Source organism: Rana temporaria, chromosome 10, assembly GCF_905171775.1.
Source record: "Rana temporaria chromosome 10, aRanTem1.1, whole genome shotgun sequence".
NCBI classification, from domain to species: Eukaryota; Metazoa; Chordata; class Amphibia; order Anura; family Ranidae; genus Rana; species Rana temporaria.
In genome coordinates, this window is record NC_053498.1 from 773,131 (window position 1) to 795,212 (window position 22,082).

At 57.2% G+C, this 22,082-nt stretch overlaps 1 protein-coding gene across 3 annotated transcripts in view; it reads left to right on the top strand.

Moving 5' to 3' along the window:
- The window catches only part of PHC2 (polyhomeotic homolog 2), a 76,916-nt gene that overhangs the window by 12,964 nt on the left and 41,870 nt on the right, over positions 1 to 22,082 (top strand). For 2 of the 3 annotated variants that reach the window (XM_040327001.1, XM_040327002.1), the window contains exons 3-5: positions 15,839 to 16,003; positions 19,324 to 19,395; positions 20,265 to 20,420. In XM_040327001.1, the coding sequence (XP_040182935.1) occupies positions 15,839 to 16,003; positions 19,324 to 19,395; positions 20,265 to 20,420 (393 nt within the window). Of the gene's footprint in view, positions 1 to 9,766; positions 9,928 to 15,838; positions 16,004 to 19,323; positions 19,396 to 20,264; positions 20,421 to 22,082 lie in introns of those variants that run through there. The other variant, XM_040327003.1, reaches the window with a different exon arrangement.

Below are 22,082 nucleotides of genomic sequence, written 5' to 3' on the forward strand. Positions count from 1 at the left end.
GTCCTCCTTCTCTTACCTCAGTGCAGTCCTCCTTCACTTACCTCAGTGCCGTCCTCCTTCACTTACCTCAGTGCCGTCCTCCTTCACTTACCTCAGTGCCGTCCTCCTTCACTTACCTCAGTGTCGTCCTCCTTCACTTACCTCAGTGCCGTCCTCCTTCACTTACCTCAGTGCCGTCCTCCTTCACTTACCTCAGTGCCGTCCTCCTTCACTTACCTCAGTGCCGTCCTCCTTCACTTACCTCAGTGCCGTCCTCCTTCACTTACCTCAGTGCCGTCCTCCTTCACTTACCTCAGTGTCGTCCTCCTTCACTTACCTCAGTGCCGTCCTCCTTCACTTACCTCAGTGCAGTCCTCCTTCACTTACCTCAGTGCAGTCCTCCTTCACTTACCTCAGTGCCGTCCTCCTTCACTTACCTCATCCTTCCATTGTCCTTATTTCTTCTGAGAAATCCTCACTTCCTGTTCTTCTGTCTGTAACTACACACAGTAATGCCAGGCTTTCTCCCTGGTGTGGAGAAAGCCTCTTGAGGGGGCGAGCAGGAGTGTCAGGACGCTCTCTACTTTGCAGATAGAGAAAGAAGCTGTGTGTTAGAGGGTGTCCTGACTCTCCTGCTCGCCCCCTCCCCCTCAAGAGGCTTTCTCCACACCAGGCAGAAAGCCTGGCATTACTGTGTGTAGTTACAGACAGAAGAACAGGAAGTGAGGATTTCTGAAGGAGGACTGCACTCATGCCGCGTACACACGGTCGTTTTTCGGCATGAAAAAAAGTGTCATTTTTTCATCATAAAAAAAAAAACAATGTTGCCCACACACCATAGTTTTGGAAAAATGATGAACAAAGCGCGGTAATGTACAACACGTACAACGGCACTCTAAAGGGGAAGTTCTATTCACCTTTGAGCTGCTTTTAGCTGATTCCTTGTTAGTAAAAGACGATTCGCGCTTTTCTGTCTGTTACAGCGCGATGAATGTGCGATCTCCATTATGAACGGTAGTTTTACCAGAACGAGCGCTCCCGTCTCATAACTTGCTTCTGAGCATGCGCGGGTTTAAAACGTCGTTTTTTGCCCACACACCATCATTTTTTACAACACGAAAAATGACATTTTGAAAAACGACATTAAAAAATGCAGCATGCTCGAATTTCTTTTTTGTCGTTTTTCAGAAGATGAAAAACGATGTGAAGCCCACACACGATGATTTTAAATGACGTTTTTAAAAACGTCGTTTTTTTATGCCGAAAAATGATCGTGTGTACGCAGCATCAGGTAAAGGAAGAGATTTAGCGAAAAAAATGTTTCCCTTTACAACCCCTTTAAGTAGAATCTGTTTGTAATTGTGAACTGGTACTTCTTTAAAGTGTAGCTCCAGCCATAAAATCTTTTTTTAAGCTTTTCTGAAAACATAGAGAAGGGTTATCACCGATGTAACATTTGTTTTGCTGTCTGTGTGCATCTGTTCAGAAGATTTCACCTCACTTTCTGTCCCAATTATTTTGTGAAACAAGGATTGGTGATAAAGCATCAGTGGACAGGAGACACCTCTTACAGAAGAGAATTTCCCTTCCTAGGGGGAGATTTCCTCTCACTTCCTGTTGTCTCCTTCCGTTTGCAAGTAGGAGTCGTTTGTAAGTTGGATGTTGGAAAGTAGGGGCCTACCCTATATACTCTGCAGAGATTTGGGCCCTAGGTGTTGGTGTTGCCACAACACTGTAAGCCCTCACAGTTAGTCTTGGTGGGCGCTGGAACGCCCTGCTGTGAACTATTAGATCAAGAATTGTAATTACATGCCATTGTTGAACAGGGGCAGAAAAATTGGGCCTTAGGCACTGCTAGCGGTGCCCAGAACCAACAATGTTCTTACAAGCTATCAGCATGATCATTGAGGAGGAAAAGGATATTCAGTCAGCATAACAGGACAGTCACTCAGCATACGCAGTCTTCAAGGTATCTGACAATTGAAAAAAAAAGCTATTCAGTTACATCAGCATCAGGTGCTTGGTAGCCGGTGGTGATTCAAGCCTGATTCATTTTTATGAAGGTCAGTCGATCAACCGAGTCGGTGGAGAGGCGCACCCTGTGATCGGTTACAAAGCCTCCAGCAGCACTGAATGTGCGTTCTGAAAGAACACTGGATGCAGGACAAGCCAGTAGCTCAATTGCGTACTGTGCAAGCTCTGGCCAGTGATCCATCCTCAAGACCCAGTAACCCAGAGGATTTTCGGTGGGAAGGTGTCCAAGTCTGATCTTGCCCCTAGGTACTCCCGCACCATGTAAAACAGACGCTGGCGATGGTTGCTGGAACCGGTCATACCTTAGGGCTGCGGACTAAAAAATTGTCTGAACGCATCGGTCAGACGGCTCATTGATGGCCCTCTGCTGTGTATGCAGCTGCTGCAGCATGGCCAACGTAGAGTTCCACCTGGTGGGCATGTCACAGATTAGGCGGTTCTTGGGCAGGTTGTATTCCTTTTGGAGGTCAGCCAGCCGAGGACTGGCATTATATGACCGTCGGAAATGCACACAGAGTTTCCTGGCCTGCTTCAGGACATCCTGTAAGCCCGGATACCTGCCCAAGAACCGCTGCACCACCAAGTTAAGGACGTGAGCAAAACAGGGCACATGGATCAGTTGTCCCTGTCGCAGGGCAGAGAGGAGGTTGGTGCCTTTGTCGCAAACCACCATTCCTGGCTTAAGCTGGCGTGGCGTCAACCACCTCTGAGCCTGCCCCTGCAGAGCTGACAGAACCTCTGGCCCAGTGTGGCTCCTGTCCCCCAAGCACACCAGCTCTAGCACCGCATGGCATCTTTTTGCCTGCGTAGCTCCTTGAACGCCTACGGAGCACCGCTGGTTCCGGGGACAAATCAGCACAGGAAGAGGCCACGGAGGAAGAAGAGGATGGGGTGTAGGAGAGAGGTGTGTCACAATCACCAGTAGTAGCATTTTGGAGGCGTGGTGGCAGAATAACCTCCAACACTACTGTACCTTGTCCTGCATCCTTCCCAGCTGCCAGCAGAGTCACCCAATGCGCCGTGAAAGAGAGGTAACGTCCCTGTCCATGCCTGCTGGACCATGAGTCAGCGGTAATATGCACCTTACCACTGACCGCCCTGTCCAGCGAGGCATGGACATTGCCTTCCACATGCCGGTAGAGAGCTGGAATCGCCTTCCGTGAGAAAGAGGCGTTTGGGAACTTGCCACTGAGGTACCGCACATTCCACAAACTCACGTAAGGGGGCAGAATCTACCAACTGAAAAGGCAGCAGTTGAAGTGCTAGCAATTTCGCTAAGCTAGCATTCAACCGCTGGGCATGTGGATGGCTGGGAGAGAACTTCTTTCGGCGCTGCAGCAGCTGGGGCAGGGAAATTTGCCTGGTACAATCTGCCGTTGGTGTACCGATAGTAGATTGCCCGCAAGTACTTGGCTGTGACACACCTAATTCTACACCTTCAGTACTATCAGTGCAGGCTTCTGAGAGGAATGAGGGTCTAGTGGGGTTGGAGATCCCAGCTGATGAGGGGCAAGGGGAGGTCCGCTTTGTTCTTTGGTGTGGGTCTTTCAGGTATGCTTGCCAACAAACTGCATGGCAGGTCAACATATGTCTGGTCAAGCATGTGGTGCCCAAGCGGGTGATGTTTTGGCCACTCAAGATAAGCTTGAGACATATGTTGCAAATAGCAACGGTGCGATCTGATGCACATGTCTCAAAAAAGGCCCACACCAAAGAACTTTTGGAATAACGCAGAGAGACAGCAGTGCCCTGCACATGCGGAGCTCTGCAGTGTGATGCAGTCGGTGTGCTGCCCTTAAGCTGGCCCCTGGAGGGCATCCTGCCTCTTTGGAGATGTGCCTCCTCCTCCTCTCCTATCAGGCACCCACGTAGAGTCAGTGACCTCATCATCCCTCCTCATCACTGTAGAAAACCTGGCAGTATGCTGCAGCTGGGGGAACATGACTGCCAGATTGCTGTCCTTCTTGGGCACCCCCTCTCTCTGGGCTCACGTTACTGCCTTCTTCAAGCTGGGTACCATCATCTGAGCCTTCAAAATGCTGCGCATCCTCATGCAGCATGTACCCAACACTGTGGTCAAAAAGTTCAGGGGACTCCTCAGGAGGACATGGTGGGGCTAGGGAAGGAGTGACTGATGCCATTGAGCAGAGGGTAGAGGCCGCTTTGGCAGCAGCTTTGCCAGACAAAGTACCCTGAGCCTGGGTGAGAGAGGATGAGGACGGCTTGGTCATCCACTCTACCAAGTATTCGGCATGTTGCGGCTCAACACGGCCAGCTGCCTAAAAAAAGGACGAACGTGTCCCACGGCCCCGTGCTGATGAGGATGCACCGTGTCCACGACCAGCACTGTTGCTTCTAGACGCAGAGCCTGCTTGCCCTCTTTTATCGGCTCGTGACTCTCTGCCTCTCCTTGTTGTCCTTCCAGACATACTAATGGCCTGCAGGGAGATGTAGCTGCACACTGTGCAAATGACACTAAGTAAAATACTGCAGCTAGCACAATCACCTGCCTGCCTGTAAGTAAATTAGGAATAGCTGATCTAGCTAAACTATACAGTGTATAAATATATATACAACACCTGGGATGCATATATATCCTCTACACACTCAGGCCCGGATTCAGATACATTGGTGTATCTATTGGTGGGCGTAACGTAACTCAGATACGTTACGCCGCCGTAAATTAGGGCGCAAGTTCCGTATTCAGAAAGAACTTGCGCCCTAAGTTACGGCGGCGTAATGTATGTGGTCCGGCGTAAGCCCGCCTAATTCAAATGTGGATGATGTGGGCGTGTTTTATTTAAATTACATGTGACCCCGCGTATTTGAAGTTTTTTACGAACGCCACATGTGCCGTTCGTGAAAAAAAACGAGTGCGCATGCTCGAAATTACGCCGCAAAACGTCAATGCTTTAGACGTGAACGTAACTTACGTACAGCCCTATTCACAAACGACTTACGCAAACGACGTCAAATTTTCAAAATTTGACGCAGGAACGACGTCCATACTTAACATAGGATACGCCTCATATAGCAGGGGGAACTTTACGCGGAAAAAAGTCTAACGTAAACGACGTAAAAAAATGCGCCGGGCGGACGTACGTTTCTGAATCGGTGTATCTACCTAATTTAAATATTCCTCGTGTAAATCTACGGAAGCGCCACCTAGCGGCCAGCGTAAATATGCAGCCCTTAGATACGACGGTGTAAGACACTTACGCTGGTCGGATCTTAGGGAAATCTATGCGTAACTGATACGACCCCGCACACTCAGATCCGAAGATACGCCATCGTAACTGCTCTCTGAATCCGGCCTGCTCTATCTAACTCAATTAAAATGTCTCTCTCTGTCTCTCTCTCTCTGTCTTTAACCCCTGCCGCAACACACTACACAAGGCCGCCATGGAGGCGGCCTTATATAGTGTGGGGCGTGTACTAAATTCCCTGAGGCATAATTGGCCAAAGCCACCCTGGCTTTGGCCAATAAGGGCTCTCTGTACAGGCGGCGCTGTGATTGGCCAAGCATGCGGGTCATAGTGCATGCTTGGCCAATCATTAGCCAGCAATGCACTGCGATGCCGCTGTAAATTATGGGCTGTGACACGCCACTTGAATTTGGCGCGAATGGCCCGTAACATTCGCAATTCGACGAACACAAAGCTCATCTCTAATGAGGAGGAAGGATAGTGGGATTGGGGTACACCCCGGATTGTAGATTGTGGGGTGTCTCCGGAGTCATGTATGAGGAGGAAGGATAGTGGGATTGGGGTACACCCCGGATTGTAGATTGTGGGGTGTCTCCGGAGTCATGTATGAGGAGGAAGGATAGTGGGATTGGGGTACACCCCGGATTGTAGATTGTGGGGTGTCTCCGGAGTCATGTATGAGGAGGAAGGATAGTGGGATTGGGGTACACCCCGGATTGTAGATTGTGGGGTGTCTCCGGGGATCATGTATGAGGAGGAAGGATAGTGGGATTGGGGTACACCCCGGATTGTAGATTGTGGGGTGTCTCCGGGGATCATGTATGAGGAGGAAGGATAGTGGGATTGGGGTACACCCCGGATTGTAGATTGTGGGGTGTCTCCGGGGATCATGTATGAGGAGGAAGGATAGTGGGATTGGGGTACACCCCGGATTGTAGATTGTGGGGTGTCTCCGGAGTCATGTATGAGGAGGAAGGATAGTGGGATTGGGGTACACCCCGGATTGTAGATTGTGGGGTGTCTCCGGGGATCATGTATGAGGAGGAAGGATAGTGGGATTGGGGTACACCCCGGATTGTAGATTGTGGGGTGTCTCCGGAGTCATGTATGAGGAGGAAGGATAGTGGGATTGGGGTACACCCCGGATTGTAGATTGTGGGGTGTCTCCGGGGATCATGTATGAGGAGGAAGGATAGTGGGATTGGGGTACACCCCGGATTGTAGATTGTGGGGTGTCTCCGGAGTCATGTATGAGGAGGAAGGATAGTGGGATTGGGGTACACCCCGGATTGTAGATTGTGGGGTGTCTCCGGGGATCATGTATGAGGAGGAAGGATAGTGGGATTGGGGTACACCCCGGATTGTAGATTGTGGGGTGTCTCCGGGGATCATGTATGAGGAGGAAGGATAGTGGGATTGGGGTAAACCCCGGATTGTAGATTGTGGGGTGTCTCCGGGGATCATGTATGAGGAGGAAGGATAGTGGGATTGGGGTACACCCCGGATTGTAGATTGTGGGGTGTCTCCGGGGATCATGTATGAGGAGGAAGGATAGCGGGATTGGGGTACACCCCGGATTGTAGATTGTGGGGTGTCTCCGGAGTCATGTATGAGGAGGAAGGATAGTGGGATTGGGGTACACCCCGGATTGTAGATTGTGGGGTGTCTCCGGGGATCATGTATGAGGAGGAAGGATAGTGGGATTGGGGTACACCCCGGATTGTAGATTGTGGGGTGTCTCCGGAGTCATGTATGAGGAGGAAGGATAGCGGGATTGGGGTACACCCCGGATTGTAGATTGTGGGGTGTCTCCGGAGTCATGTATGAGGAGGAAGGATAGTGGGATTGGGGTAAACCCCGGATTGTAGATTGTGGGGTGTCTCCGGGGATCATGTATGAGGAGGAAGGATAGTGGGATTGGGGTACACCCCGGATTGTAGATTGTGGGGTGTCTCCGGGGATCATGTATGAGGAGGAAGGATAGTGGGATTGGGGTAAACCCCGGATTGTAGATTGTGGGGTGTCTCAGGGGATCATGTATGAGGAGGAAGGATAGTGGGATTGGGGTACACCCCGGATTGTAGATTGTGGGGTGTCTCCGGAGTCATGTATGAGGAGGAAGGATAGTGGGATTGGGGTACACCCCGGATTGTAGATTGTGGGGTGTCTCCGGGGATCATGTATGAGGAGGAAAGATAGTGGGATTGGGGTACACCCCGGATTGTAGATTGTGGGGTGTCTCCGGGGATCATGTATGAGGAGGAAGGATAGCCAGGTTGGGGTACACCCCGGATTGTGGGGGATCATGTGTGAGGAGGAAGGATAGCCGGGTTGGGGTACACCCCGGATTGTGGGGGATCATGTATGAGGAGGAAGGATAGCCAGATTGGGGGGTGTCTTCGGGGATCATGTATGAGGAGGAAGGATGGCCGGGTTGGGGGGTGTCTCCGGGATCATGTATGAGGAGGAAGGATAGCCGGGTTGGGGTACACCCCGGATTGGGGGGTATCTCCAGGGATCATGTATGAGGAAGGATAGCCGGGTTGGGGTACACCCCGGATTGTGGGGGATCATGTATGAGGAGAAAGGATAGCCGGGTTGGGGGGTGTCTCCGGGGATCATGTATGAGGAAGGATAGCCGGGTTGGGGGGTGTCTCCGGGGATCATGTAGGAGGAAGGATAGCCGGGTTGGGGGGTGTCTCCGGGGATCATGTAGGAGGAAGGATAGCCGGGTTGGGGGGTGTCTCCGGGGATCATGTAGGAGGAAGGATAGCCGGGTTGGGGGGTGTCTCCGGGGATCATGTAGGAGGAAGGATAGCCGGGTTGGGGGGTGTCTCCGGGGATCATGTATGAGGAGGAAGGATAGCCGGGTTGGGGGGTGTCTCCGGGGATCATGTATGAGGAAGGATAGCCGGGTTGGGGTACACCCCGGATTGGGGGGTGTCTCCGGGGATCATGTATGAGGAAGGATAGCCGGGTTGGGGGGGATCATGTATGAGGAAGGATAGCCGGGTTGGGGGGTGTCTCCGGGGATCATGTATGAGGAGGAAGGATAGCCGGGTTGGGGGGTGTCTCCGGGGATCATGTAGGAGGAAGGATAGCCGGGTTGGGGGGTGTCTCCGGGGATCATGTATGAGGAGGAAGGATAGCCGGGTTGGGGGGTGTCTCCGGGGATCATGTAGGAGGAAGGATAGCCGGGTTGGGGGGTGTCTCCGGGGATCATGTAGGAGGAAGGATAGCCGGGTTGGGGGGTGTCTCCGGGGATCATGTAGGAGGAAGGATAGCCGGGTTGGGGGGTGTCTCCGGGGATCATGTAGGAGGAAGGATAGCCGGGTTGGGGGGTGTCTCCGGGGATCATGTAGGAGGAAGGATAGCCGGGTTGGGGGGTGTCTCCGGGGATCATGTAGGAGGAAGGATAGCCGGGTTGGGGGGTGTCTCCGGGGATCATGTATGAGGAGGAAGGATAGCCGGGTTGGGGGGTGTCTCCGGGGATCATGTATGAGGAAGGATAGCCGGGTTGGGGTACACCCCGGATTGGGGGGTGTCTCCGGGGATCATGTATGAGGAAGGATAGCCGGGTTGGGGGGTGTCTCCGGGGATCATGTAGGAGGAAGGATAGCCGGGTTGGGGGGGGTCTCCGGGGATCATGTATGAGGAGGAAGGATAGCCGGGTTGGGGGGTGTCTCCGGGGATCATGTATGAGGAAGGATAGCCGGGTTGGGGGGTGTCTCCGGGGATCATGTATGAGGAGGAAGGATAGCCGGGTTGGGGGGTGTCTCCGGGGATCATGTAGGAGGAAGGATAGCCGGGTTGGGGGGTGTCTCCGGGGATCATGTATGAGGAGGAAGGATAGCCGGGTTGGGGGGTGTCTCCGGGGATCATGTAGGAGGAAGGATAGCCGGGTTGGGGGGTGTCTCCTGGGATCATGTATGAGGGGGAAGGATAGCCGGGTTGGGGGGTGTCTCCGGGGATCATGTAGGAGGAAGGATAGCCGGGTTGGGGGGTGTCTCCGGGGATCATGTATGAGGAGGAAGGATAGCCGGGTTGGGGGGTGTCTCCGGGGATCATGTATGAGGAGGAAGGATAGCCGGGTTGGGGGGTGTCTCCGGGGATCATGTAGGAGGAAGGATAGCCGGGTTGGGGGGGATCATGTATGAGGAGGAAGGATAGCCGGGTTGGGGGGTGTCTCCGGGAGTCATGTATGAGGAAGGATAGCCGGGTTGGGGGTATGAGGAAGGATAGCCGGGTTGGGGGGTGTCTCCGGGGGTCATGTAGGAGGAAGGATAGCCGGATTGTGGGGGATCATGTATGGGGAGGAAGGATAGCCGGGTTGTGGGGGATCATGTATGGGGAGGAAGGATAGCCGGGTTGGGGGGTGTCTCCGGGGATCATGTATGGGGAGGAAGGATAGCCGGGTTGGGGGTCTCTGTAAGCTGTGGGTGTGTACAGATCTGATGGGCACATTTGGGGGCCGGGCCGGTCACATGACACCATGTATTGTAGTTGTTGGGACTTTTGTCCTCGGCTCTTTCACATACGGGGCCCCTTCATGGATGGACAATGCTGATTGGCAGTTGCTGAGCTGCTCTGGGATCTCCACCCTCTTCCTCTCGGCACTTTGTCTGGTCAGAAGAGGAGGTCAGAGGTGTCCGGGATTCTCTGTCAGTACAAGAAAAATATTCCCAACCTACTACCAGGTCCAGAAGAGGTGAGTACACGCTGGGTGGGGGATGGGGTAGAAGGGGTGTGGTGGATAGTGGGCAGTGTGGGTGTCCCTAGCTAGATGTGTTGTTGGGTGTCTCTGGCCGGGCACATTGCGGGGTGTTGGGTGTCTCTGGCCGGGCACATTGCGGGGTGCTGGGTGTCTCTGGCCGGGCACATTGCGGGGTGCGGGGTGTCTCTGGCCAGGCACATTGCGGGGTGTCTCTGGCCGGGCACATTGCGGGGTGCTGGGTGTCTCTGGCCGGGCACATTGCGGGGTGCTGGGTGTCTCTGGCCGGGCACATTGCGGGGTGTCTCTGGCCGGGCACATTGCGGGGTGCGGGGTGTCTCTGGCCGGGCACATTGCGGGGTGTCTCTGGCCGGGCACATTGCGGGGTGCGGGGTGTCTCTGGCCGGGCACATTGCGGGCTGCGGGGTGTCTCTGGCCGGGCACATGGCGGGGTGCTGGGTGTCTCTGGCCAGGCACATTGCGGGGTGCTGGGTGTCTCTGGCCGGGCACATTGCGGGGTGCTGGGTGTCTCTGGCCGGGCACATTGCGGGGTGCTGGGTGTCTCTGGCCGGGCACATTGCGGGGTGCTGGGTGTCTCTGGCTGGATGCATTGCGGGGTGCTGGGTGTCTCTGGCTGGATGCATTGCGGGGTGCTGGGTGTCTCTGGCCGGGCACATTGCGGGGTGCGGGGTGTCTCTGGCCGGGCACATTGCGGGGTGCTGGGTGTCTCTGGCCGGGCACATTGCGGGGTGCTGGGTGTCTCTGGCCGGGCACATTGCGGGGTGCTGGGTGTCTCTGGCCGGGCACATTGCGGGGTGCTGGGTGTCTCTGGCCAGGCACATTGCGGGGTGCTGGGTGTCTCTGGCCGGGCACATTGCGGGGTGCTGGGTGTCTCTGGCCGGGCACATTGCGGGGTGCTGGGTGTCTCTGGCCGGATGCATTGCGGGGTGCTGGGTGTCTCTGGCCGGGCACATTGCGGGGTGCGGGGTGTCTCTGGCCGGGCACATTGCGGGGTGCTGGGTGTCTCTGGCCGGGCACATTGCGGGGTGCTGGGTGTCTCTGGCCGGGCACATTGCGGGGTGCTGGGTGTCTCTGGCCGGGCACATTGCGGGGTGCTGGGTGTCTCTGGCCGGGCACATTGCGGGCTGCTGGGTGTCTCTGGCTGGATGCATTGCGGGGTGCTGGGTGTCTCTGGCCGGGCACATTGCGGGGTGCTGGGTGTCTCTGGCTGGATGCATTGCGGGGTGCTGGGTGTCTCTGGCCGGGCACATTGCGGGGTGCTGGGTGTCTCTGGCCGGATGCATTGCGGGGTGCTGGGTGTCTCTGGCCGGGCACATTGCGGGGTGCTGGGTGTCTCTGGCCGGGCACATTGCGGGGTGCTGGGTGTCTCTGGCCGGGCACATTGCGGGGTGCTGGGTGTCTCTGGCCGGGCACATTGCGGGGTGCTGGGTGTCTCTGGCCGGGCACATTGCGGGGTGCTGGGTGTCTCTGGCCGGATGCATTGCGGGGTGCTGGGTGTCTCTGGCCGGATGCATTGCGGGGTGCTGGGTGTCTCTGGCCGGGCACATTGCGGGGTGCTGGGTGTCTCTGGCCGGGCACATTGCGGGGTGCGGGGTGTCTCTGGCCGGATGCATTTCGGGGTGCTGGGTGTCTCTGGCCGGGCACATTGCGGGGTGCGGGGTGTCTCTGGCCGGGCACATTGCGGGGTGTTGGGTGTCTCTGGCCGGGCACATTGCGGGGTGCTGGGTGTCTCTGGCCGGGCACATTGCGGGGTGCTGGGTGTCTCTGTCCGGACACGTTGCGGGGTGTCTCTGTCCGGACGCGTTGCGGGGTGTCTCTGTCCGGACGCGTTGCGGGGTGTCTCTGTCCGGACGCGTTGCGGGGTGTCTCTGTCCGGACGCGTTGCGGGGTGTCTCTGGCCGGATGCGTTGCGGGGTGTCTCTGGCCGGACGCCTTGCGGGGTATCTCTGTCCGGACGCCTTGCGGGGTGTCTCTGGCCGGACGCGTTGCGGGGTGTCTCTGTCCGGACACGTTGCGGGGTGTCTCTGTCCGGACGCGTTGCGGGGTGTCTCTGTCCGGACGCCTTGCGGGGTGTCTCTGTCCGGACGCGTTGCGGGGTGTCTCTGTCCGGACGCGTTGCGGGGTGTCTCTGTCCGGACGCGTTGCGGGGTGTCTCTGTCCGGACGCGTTGCGGGGTGTCTCTGTCCGGACGCGTTGCGGGGTGTCTCTGGCCGGACGCCTTGCGGGGTGTCTCTGTCCGGACGCGTTGCGGGGTGTCTCTGTCCGGACGCGTTGCGGGGTGTCTCTGTCCGGACGCCTTGCGGGGTGTCTCTGTCCGGACGCGTTGCGGGGTGTCTCTGTCCGGACGCGTTGCGGGGTGTCTCTGTCCGGACGCGTTGCGGGGTGTCTCTGTCCGGACGCGTTGCGGGGTGTCTCTGTCCGGACGCGTTGCGGGGTGTCTCTGGCCGGACGCCTTGCGGGGTGTCTCTGTCCGGACATTCTCGGCTCGGTCTCTCGGCACTCAGGCTGGTGTCAGGGATGATGGAAGATCTGTCAGAGAGGGGGAGGGGAGGCCGGTGATTGATGACATCGGAGTTCACCCCTCCCCCCTGACCTCTGACCTCACAGGATGGACGGACAATTATTCTCTATTCAAACACATTCCGCCTCCAATCAGGACAGAGCTAGGTCTGTGTGGGGGGGGATATAACAACCAATCAGGACAGAGCTAGGTCTGTGTGGGGGGGGGATATAACAACCAATCAGGACAGAGCTAGGTCTGTGTGGGGGGATATAACAGCCAATCAGGACAGAGCTAGGTCTGTGTGGGGGGGGATATAACAACCAATCAGGACAGAGCTAGGTCTGTGTGGGGGGGGATATAACAACCAATCAGGACAGAGCTAGGTCTGTGTGGGGGGGGGATATAACAACCAATCAGGACAGAGCTAGGTCTGTGTGGGGGGATATAACAGCCAATCAGGACAGAGCTAGGTCTGTGTGGGGGGGGGGGATATAACAACCAATCAGGACAGAGCTAGGTCTGTGTGGGGGGATATAACAACCAATCAGGACAGAGCTAGGTCTGTGGGGGGGATATAACAACCAATCAGGACAGAGCTAGGTCTGTGTGGGGGGATATAACAACCAATCAGGACAGAGCTAGGTGTGTGTGGGGGGGGATATAACAACCAATCAGGACAGAGCTAGGTCTGTGGGGGGGGGGGGGATATAACAACCAATCAGGACAGAGCTAGGTCTGTGGGGGGGGGGGGGATATAACAACCAATCAGGACAGAGCTAGGTCTGTGTGGGGGGATATAACAACCAATCAGGACAGAGCTAGGTCTGTGTGGGGGGATATAACAACCAATCAGGACAGAGCTAGGTCTGTGTGGGGGGGGGGGATATAACAACCAATCAGGACAGAGCTAGGTCTGTGTGGGGGGGATATAACAACCAATCAGGACAGAGCTAGGTCTGTGTGGGGGGATATAACAACCAATCAGGACAGAGCTAGGTCTGTGTGGGGGGGGATATAACAACCAATCAGGACAGAGCTAGGTCTGTGTGGGGGGGATATAACAACCAATCAGGACAGAGCTAGGTCTGTGTGGGGGGATATAACAACCAATCAGGACAGAGCTAGGTCTGTGTGGGGGGGGGATATAACAACCAATCAGGACAGAGCTAGGTCTGTGTGGGGGGATATAACAACCAATCAGGACAGAGCTAGGTCTGTGTGGGGGGATATAACAACCAATCAGGACAGAGCTAGGTCTGTGTGGGGGGGATATAACAACCAATCAGGACAGAGCTAGGTCTGTGTGGGGGGGGGATATAACAACCAATCAGGACAGAGCTAGGTCTGTGGGGGGGGGGGATATAACAACCAATCAGGACAGAGCTAGGTCTGTGTGGGGGGGATATAACAACCAATCAGGACAGAGCTAGGTCTGTGTGGGGGGATATAACAACCAATGAGGACAGAGCTAGGTCTGTGGGGGGGGGGATATAACAACCAATCAGGACAGAGCTAGGTCTGTGTGGGGGGATATAACAACCAATCAGGACAGAGCTAGGTCTGTGTGGGGGGGGGGGATATAACAACCAATCAGGACAGAGCTAGGTCTGTGTGGGGGGATATAACAACCAATCAGGACAGAGCTAGGTCTGTGTGGGGGGATATAACAACCAATCAGGACAGAGCTAGGTCTGTGTGGGGGGGGGGGGATATAACAACCAATCAGGACAGAGCTAGGTCTGTGTGGGGGGGGGGATATAACAACCAATCAGGACAGAGCTAGGTCTGTGTGTGGGGGGGGGGGATAGAACAACCAATCAGGACAGAGCTAGGTCTGTGTGTGGGGGGGGGGATAGAACAACCAATCAGGACAGAGCTAGGTCTGTGTGTGGGGGGATATAACAACCAATCAGGACAGAGCTAGGTCTGTGTGGGGGGATATAACAACCAATCAGGACAGAGCTAGGTCTGTGTGGGGGGGGGGGGGATATAACAACCAATCAGGACAGAGCTAGGTCTGTGGGGGGGATATAACAACCAATCAGGACAGAGCTAGGTCTGTGTGTGGGGGGATATAACAACCAATCAGGACAGAGCTAGGTCTGTGTGGGGGGATATAACAACCAATCAGGACAGAGCTAGGTCTGTGTGGGGGGGGGGGGATATAACAACCAATCAGGACAGAGCTAGGTGTGTGTGGGGGGATATAACAACCAATCAGGACAGAGCTAGGTGTGTGTGTGGGGGATATAACAACCAATCAGGACAGAGCTAGGTCTGTGGGGGGGGGGATATAACAACCAATCAGGACAGAGCTAGGTCTGTGGGGGGGGGGGGATATAACAACCAATCAGGACAGAGCTAGGTCTGTGGGGGGGGGGGGATATAACAACCAATCAGGACAGAGCTAGGTCTGTGTGGGGGGATATAACAACCAATCAGGACAGAGCTAGGTCTGTGGGGGGGGATATAACAACCAATCAGGACAGAGCTAGGTCTGTGTGGGGGGGGGGGATATAACAACCAATCAGGACAGAGCTAGGTCTGTGTGGGGGGGGGGATATAACAACCAATCAGGACAGAGCTAGGTCTGTGTGTGGGGGGGGGGGGATAGAACAACCAATCAGGACAGAGCTAGGTCTGTGTGTGGGGGGGGGGATAGAACAACCAATCAGGACAGAGCTAGGTCTGTGTGTGGGGGGATATAACAACCAATCAGGACAGAGCTAGGTCTGTGTGGGGGGATATAACAACCAATCAGGACAGAGCTAGGTCTGTGTGGGGGGGGGGGGGGATATAACAACCAATCAGGACAGAGCTAGGTGTGTGTGGGGGGGATATAACAACCAATCAGGACAGAGCTAGGTCTGTGTGTGGGGGGATATAACAACCAATCAGGACAGACCTAGGTCTGTGTGGGGGGATATAACAACCAATCAGGACAGAGCTAGGTCTGTGTGGGGGGGGGGGGGATATAACAACCAATCAGGACAGAGCTAGGTGTGTGTGGGGGGATATAACAACCAATCAGGACAGAGCTAGGTGTGTGTGTGGGGGATATAACAACCAATCAGGACAGAGCTAGGTCTGTGGGGGGGGGGATATAACAACCAATCAGGACAGAGCTAGGTCTGTGGGGGGGGGGGGATATAACAACCAATCAGGACAGAGCTAGGTCTGTGGGGGGGGGGGATATAACAACCAATCAGGACAGAGCTAGGTCTGTGTGGGGGGATATAACAACCAATCAGGACAGAGCTAGGTGTGTGGGGGGGGGGGGGATAGAACAACCAATCAGATTGTGTCTCTTCTCCCGGGAAGATGTGGTTGCTATGGGCTGTGACGGTTGCTACGGACTGTGACGGGATTGTTTCCTCCCTCCAGGTGATTCAGCAAGCTCTGAGCCGGCAGCCCAGCACGGCGGCGCAGTACCTGCAGCAGATGTACGCCGCACAGCAGCAGCACCTCATGCTGCAAACCGCAGCTCTGCAACAGCATCAGCAGCACCTGAGCAGCACTCAGCTCCAGAGCCTGGCCTCAGCACAGCAGGTGAGTGTCTACACCGGGGGAGGGGCTATGGCAGTATATGAAGGACGGGTCTCTGTGGGGGTGGGGCAGTATATGAAGGACGGGTCTCTCTGGGGGCGTGGCAGTATATGAAGGGCGGTTCTCTGTGGGGGCGTGGCAGTATATGAAGGGCGGGTCTCTCTGGGGGCGTGGCAGTATATGATGGGAGGGTCTCTCTGTGGGGCAGTATATGAAGGGCGGGTCTCTGTGGGGGCGTGGCAGTATATGAAGGGCGGGTCTCTCTGGGGGCGTGGCAGTATATGATGGGAGGGTCTCTCTGTGGGGTAGTATATGAACGGCGGGTCTCTGTGGGGGCGTGGCAGTATATGAAGGGCGGGTCTCTCTGGGGGCGTGGCAGTATATGAAGGGCGGGTCTCTGTGGGGGTGGGTCAGTATATGAAGGGCGGGTCTCTCTGGGGGTGGGTCAGTATATGAAGGGCGGGTATCTCTGTGGGGGCGGGGCAGTATATGAAGGGCGTGTCTCCGTGGGGGCGGGTCAGTATATGATGGGCGGGTCTCTCTGGGGGCGGGGCAGTATATGATGAGTGGGTCTCTGTGGGGGTGGGTCAGTATATGAAGGGCGTGTCTCTGTGGGGGCGGGGCAGTATATGAAGGGAGGTTCTCTGTGGGGGTGGGGTAGTATATGAACGGCGGGCCTCTGTAGGGGTGGGGTAGTATATGAAGGGAGGTTCTCTGTGGGGGTGGGGTAGTATATGAACGGCGGGTCTCTGTGGGGGCGTGGCAGTATATGAAGGGCGGGTCTCTCTGGGGGCGTGGCAGTATATGAAGGGCGGGTCTCTGTGGGGGTGGGTCAGTATATGAAGGGCGGGTCTCTCTGGGGGTGGGTCAGTATATGAAGGGCGGGTATCTCTGTGGGGGTGGGGCAGTATATGAAGGGCGTGTCTCCGCGGGGGCGGGTCAGTATATGAATGGCGGGTCTCTCTGGGGGCGGGGCAGTATATGATGGGTGGGTCTCTCTGTGGGGGCGGGGCAGTATATGAAGGGCGTGTCTCCGTGGGGGCGGGTCAGTATATGATGGGCGGGTCTCTCTGGGGGCGGGGCAGTATATGAAGGGCGGGTCTCTCTGGGGGCGGGGCAGTATATGAAGGGCGGGTCTCTGTGGGGGTGGGTCAGTATATGATGGGTGGGTCTCCCTGGGGGCGGGGCAGTATATGATGGGTGGGTCTCTCTGGGGGCGGGGCAGTATATGAAGGGCGGGTCTCTGTGGGGGTGGGTCAGTATATGAAGGGCGGGTCTCTCTGGGGGCGGGGCAGTATATGAAGGGCGGGGCTCTCTGGGGGCGTGGCAGTAGATGAAGGGCGTGTCTCAGTGGGGGCGGGGCAGTATATGAAGGGCGGGTCTCTCTGTGGGGGCGGGGCAGTATATGAAGGGCGTGTCTCCACGGGGGAGGGGCAGTATATGAAGGGCGGGGCTCTCTGGGGGCGCGGCAGTAGATGAAGGGCGTGTCTCAGTGGGGGCGGGGCAGTGTATGAAGGGCGGGTCTCTCTGTGGGGGCGGGGCAGTATATGAAGGGCGTGTCTCCGTGGGGGCGGGGCAGTATATGAAGGGCGGGTCTCTCTGGGGGCGGGTCAGTATATGATGGGCGGGTCAGTATATGAAGGGCGTGTCTCCGTGGGGGTGGGGCAGTATATGAAGGGCGTGTCTCCGTGGGGCGGGTCAGTATATGATGGGCGGGTCTCTCTGGGGGCGGGTCAGTATATGATGGGCGGGTCTCTCTGGGGGCGGGTCAGTATATGATGGGCGGGTCTCTCTGGGGGCGGGTCAGTATATGATGGGCGGGTCTCCGTGGGGGCGGGGCAGTATATGATGGGCGGGTCTCTCTGGGGGCGGGGCAGTAGATGAAGGGCGGGTCTCTCTGGGGGCGGGGCAGTAGATGAAGAGCGGGTCTCCGTGGGGGCGGGGCAGTATATGAAGGGCGTGTCTCCGTGGGGGGCGGGGCATTATATGATGGGCGGGTCTCTGTGGGGGTGGGGCAGTATATGAAGGGCGTGTCTCTGTGGGGGCGGGGCAGTATATGAAGGGCGTGTCTCCGTGGGGGGCGGGGCATTATATGATGGGCGGGTCTCTGTGGGGGTGGGGCAGTATATGAAGGGCGTGTCTCTGTGGGGGCGGGGCAGTATATGAAGGGCGTGTCTCTGTAGGGGTGGGGTAGTATATGAAGGGAGGTTCTCTGTGGGCGTGGGGTAGTATATGAACGGCGGGCCTCTGTAGGGGTGGGGTAGTATATGAAGGGAGGTTCTCTGTGGGGGTGGGGTAGTATATGAACGGCGGGTCTCTGTGGGGGCGTGGCAGTATATGAAGGGCGGGTCTCTCTGGGGGCGTGGCAGTATATGAAGGGCGTGTCTCCGTGGGGGCGGGGCAGTATATGATGGGCGGGTCTCTGTGGGGGTGGGGCAGTATATGAAGGGCGTGTCTCTGTGGGGGCGGGGCAGTATATGAAGGGCGTGTCTCCGTGGGGGTGGGGCAGTATATAAAGGGCGTGTCTCTGTAGGGGTGGGGCAGTATATGAAGGGCGTGTCTCCGTGGGGGCGGGGCAGTATATGATGGGCGGGTCTCTGTGGGGGTGGGGCAGTATATGAAGGGCGTGTCTCTGTGGGGGCGGGTCAGTATATGATGGGCGGGTCTCTCTGGGGGCGGGGCAGTATATGATGGGCGGGTCTCTGTGGGGGTGGGGCAGTATATGAAGGGCGTGTCTCTGTGGGGGCGGGGCAGTATATGAAGGGCGTGTCTCCGTGGGGGTGGGGCAGTATATGAAGGGCGTGTCTCCGCAGGGGTGGGGCAGTATATGAAGGGCGTGTCTCCGTGGGGGCGGGGCAGTATATGATGGGCGGGTCTCTGTGGGGGTGGGGCAGTATATGAAGGGCGTGTCTCTGTGGGGGCGGGGCAGTATATGATGGGCGGGTCTCTGTGGGGGTGGGTCAGTATATGATGGGCGGGTCTCTCTGGGGGCGGGGCAGTATATGAAGGGCGGGTCTCTCTGGGGGCGGGGCAGTATATGAAGGGTGGGTCTCTCTGGGGGCGGGGCAGTAGATGAAGAGCGTGTCTCTCTGGGGGCGGGGCAGTATATGATGGGCGGGTCTCTCTGGGGGCGGGGCAGTAGATGAAGAGCGTGTCTCTGGGGGCGGGTCAGTATATGATGGGCGGGTCTCTGTGGGGGTGGGGCAGTATATGAAGGGCGTGTCTCTCTGGGGGCGGGTCAGTATATGAAGGGCGGGTCTCCGTGGGGGCGGGGCAGTAGATGAGGGGCGGGTCTCTGTATTTTATACTCTCTCTCTTCTCAGGCAGGTCTGGCGGTCAGCAGAGCGACTCCTTCAGTGACCGCCTCCCAGCAGAGTCCCTCCCAGGTGACAACGGTGAGTCCTACCAAGGGGGACCCTTATTATGTAGTGATGTGGTGACAGGGGGGCGGTCTCTTCCTTCCTATTGGTCGGACAGAATTTCCAGCATGCTGATGAGAGTCTGGCTGATGCTCGGGGTCCATACAGGAGATGCCGGGTTTGGCCACCAGATGTCACTGCAGCCCACACAATGATATATACAGTAATGGTGTGCGGTGTATGTATGGCAGGGTTTGTTGGTGTTCATTATCGGGGTGCCCCCCCCCTCTGTGTACAGGTCTGAGGGGGTTCAGTATCGGGGTGCCCCCTCCTGTGTATAGGTCTGAGGGGGTGGGGTATCGGGGTGCCCCCTCCTGTGTATAGGTCTGAGGGGGTGGGGTATCGGGGTGCCCCTCTGTGTACAGGTCTGAAGGGGTGGGGTATGGGGGTATCGGGGTGCCCCCCCCCCTCTGTGTACAGGTCTGAAGGGGTGGGGTATGGGGGTATCGGGGTGCCCCTCTGTGTACAGGTCTGAAGGGGTGGGGTATCGGGGTGCCCCCCCCCTCTGTGTACAGGTCTGAGGGGGGTTTAGTATCGGGGTGCCCCCCCCCCTCTGTGTACAGGTCTGAGGGGGTTCAGTATCGGGGTGCCCCCCCCCCTCTGTGTACAGGTCTGAAGGGGTGGGGTATGGGGGTATCGGGGTGCCCCCCCCCTGTGTACAGGTCTGAAGGGGTGGGGTATGGGGGTATCGGGGTGCCCCCCCCCTCTGTGTACAGGTCTGAAGGGGTGGGGTATGGGGGTATCGGGGTGCCCCCCCCTGTGTACAGGTCTGAAGGGGTGGGGTATGGGGGTATCGGGGTGCCCCCCCCCTCTGTGTACAGGTCTGACTGATGTCTCCTCTACAGATTAGCCTGGCCGGCTCTCCTCAGATCATCCAGCGCCCGCAGACTGTCAGCTCCGCCCCGGCGTCCGGAATTACCCAGCAGGCCGTTCTGTTAGGAAATGCCTCTTCCCCAGGCCTGAGTGCCAGTCAGGCACAGATGTACTTGCGGGCACAGATGGTAGGTGGCGCTCTGCACACTGTGTGTGATAGAATGGAAGACTTGGGGGAGGGGTACTACAGGCGGGACGCAGGCAGGAGGTACCTGTAAGGTGGTGCAGAGAATTCATACTTTGATCAGTAGGGCCCCCTGTGGTGTGTGTGGTGGTAAGTAGGGCCCCCTGTGGTGTGTGATGGGAAGTGGGGCCCCCTGTGGTGTGTGGTGGTAAGTAGGGCCCCCTGTGGTGTGTGATGGGAAGTAGGGCCCCCTGTGGTGTGTGATGGGAAGTAGGGCCCCCTGTGGTGTGTGATGGGAAGTAGGGCCCCCTGTGGTGTGTGATGGGAAGTAGGCCCCCCTGTGGTGTGTGATGGGAAGTAGGGCCCCCTGTGGTGTGTGATGGGAAGTAGGCCCCCCTGTGGTGTGTGATGGTAAGTAGGGCCCCCTGTGGTGTAAGTAGGGCCCCCTGTGGTGTGTGATGGGAAGTAGGGCCCCCTGTGGTGTAAGTAGGGCCCCCTGTGGTGTGTGATGGTAAGTAGGGCCCCCTGTGGTGTGTGATGGTAAGTAGGGCCCCCTGTGGTGTGTGATGGGAAGTAGGGCCCCCTGTGGTGTGTGATGGGAAGTAGGGCCCCCTGTGGTGTGTGATGGGAAGTAGGGCCCCCTGTGGTGTGTGATGGGAAGTAGGGCCCCCTGTGGTGTGTGATGGGAAGTAGAGCCCCCTGTGGTGTGTGGTGGTAAGTAGGGCCCCCTGTGGTGTGTGATGGTAAGTAGGGCCCCCTGTGGTGTGTGGTGGTAAGTAGGGCCCCCTGTGGTGTGTGATGGGAAGTAGGGCCCCCTGTGGTGTGTGATGGGAAGTAGGGCCCCCTGTGGTGTGTGATGGGAAGTAGGGACCCCTGTGGTGTGTGATGGTAAGTAGGGCCCCCTGTGGTGTGTGATGGGAAGTAGGGCCCCCTGTGGTGTGTGATGGGAAGTAGGGCCCCCTGTGGTGTGTGATGGGAAGTAGGCCCCCCTGTGGTGTGTGATGGTAAGTAGGGCCCCCTGTGGTGTGTGGTGGTAAGTAGGGCCCCCTGTGGTGTGTGGTGGTAAGTAGGGCCCCCTGTGGTGTGTGATGGGAAGTAGGGCCCCCTGTGGTGTGTGATGGGAAGTAGGGCCCCCTGTGGTGTAAGTAGGGCCCCCTGTGGTGTGTGATGGGAAGTAGGGCCCCCTGTGGTGTGTGGTGGTAAGTAGGGCCCCCTGTGGTGTGTGGTGGTAAGTAGGGCCCCCTGTGGTGTGTGATGGGAAGTAGGGCCCCCTGTGGTGTGTGATGGGAAGTAGGGCCCCCTGTGGTGTAAGTAGGGCCCCCTGTGGTGTGTGATGGGAAGTAGGGCCCCCTGTGGTGTGTGGTGGTAAGTAGGGCCCCCTGTGGTGTGTGATGGGAAGTAGGGCCCCCTGTGGTGTAAGTAGGGCCCCCTGTGGTGTGTGATGGGAAGTAGGGCCCCCTGTGGTGTGTGATGGTAAGTAGGGCCCCCTGTGGTGTGTGATGGTAAGTAGGGCCCCCTGTGGTGTGTGGTGGTAAGTAGGGCCCCCTGTGGTGTGTGATGGGAAGTAGGGCCCCCTGTGGTGTGTGATGGGAAGTAGGGCCCCCTGTGGTGTGTGATGGTAAGTAGGGCCCCCTGTGGTGTGTGATGGTAAGTAGGGCCCCCTGTG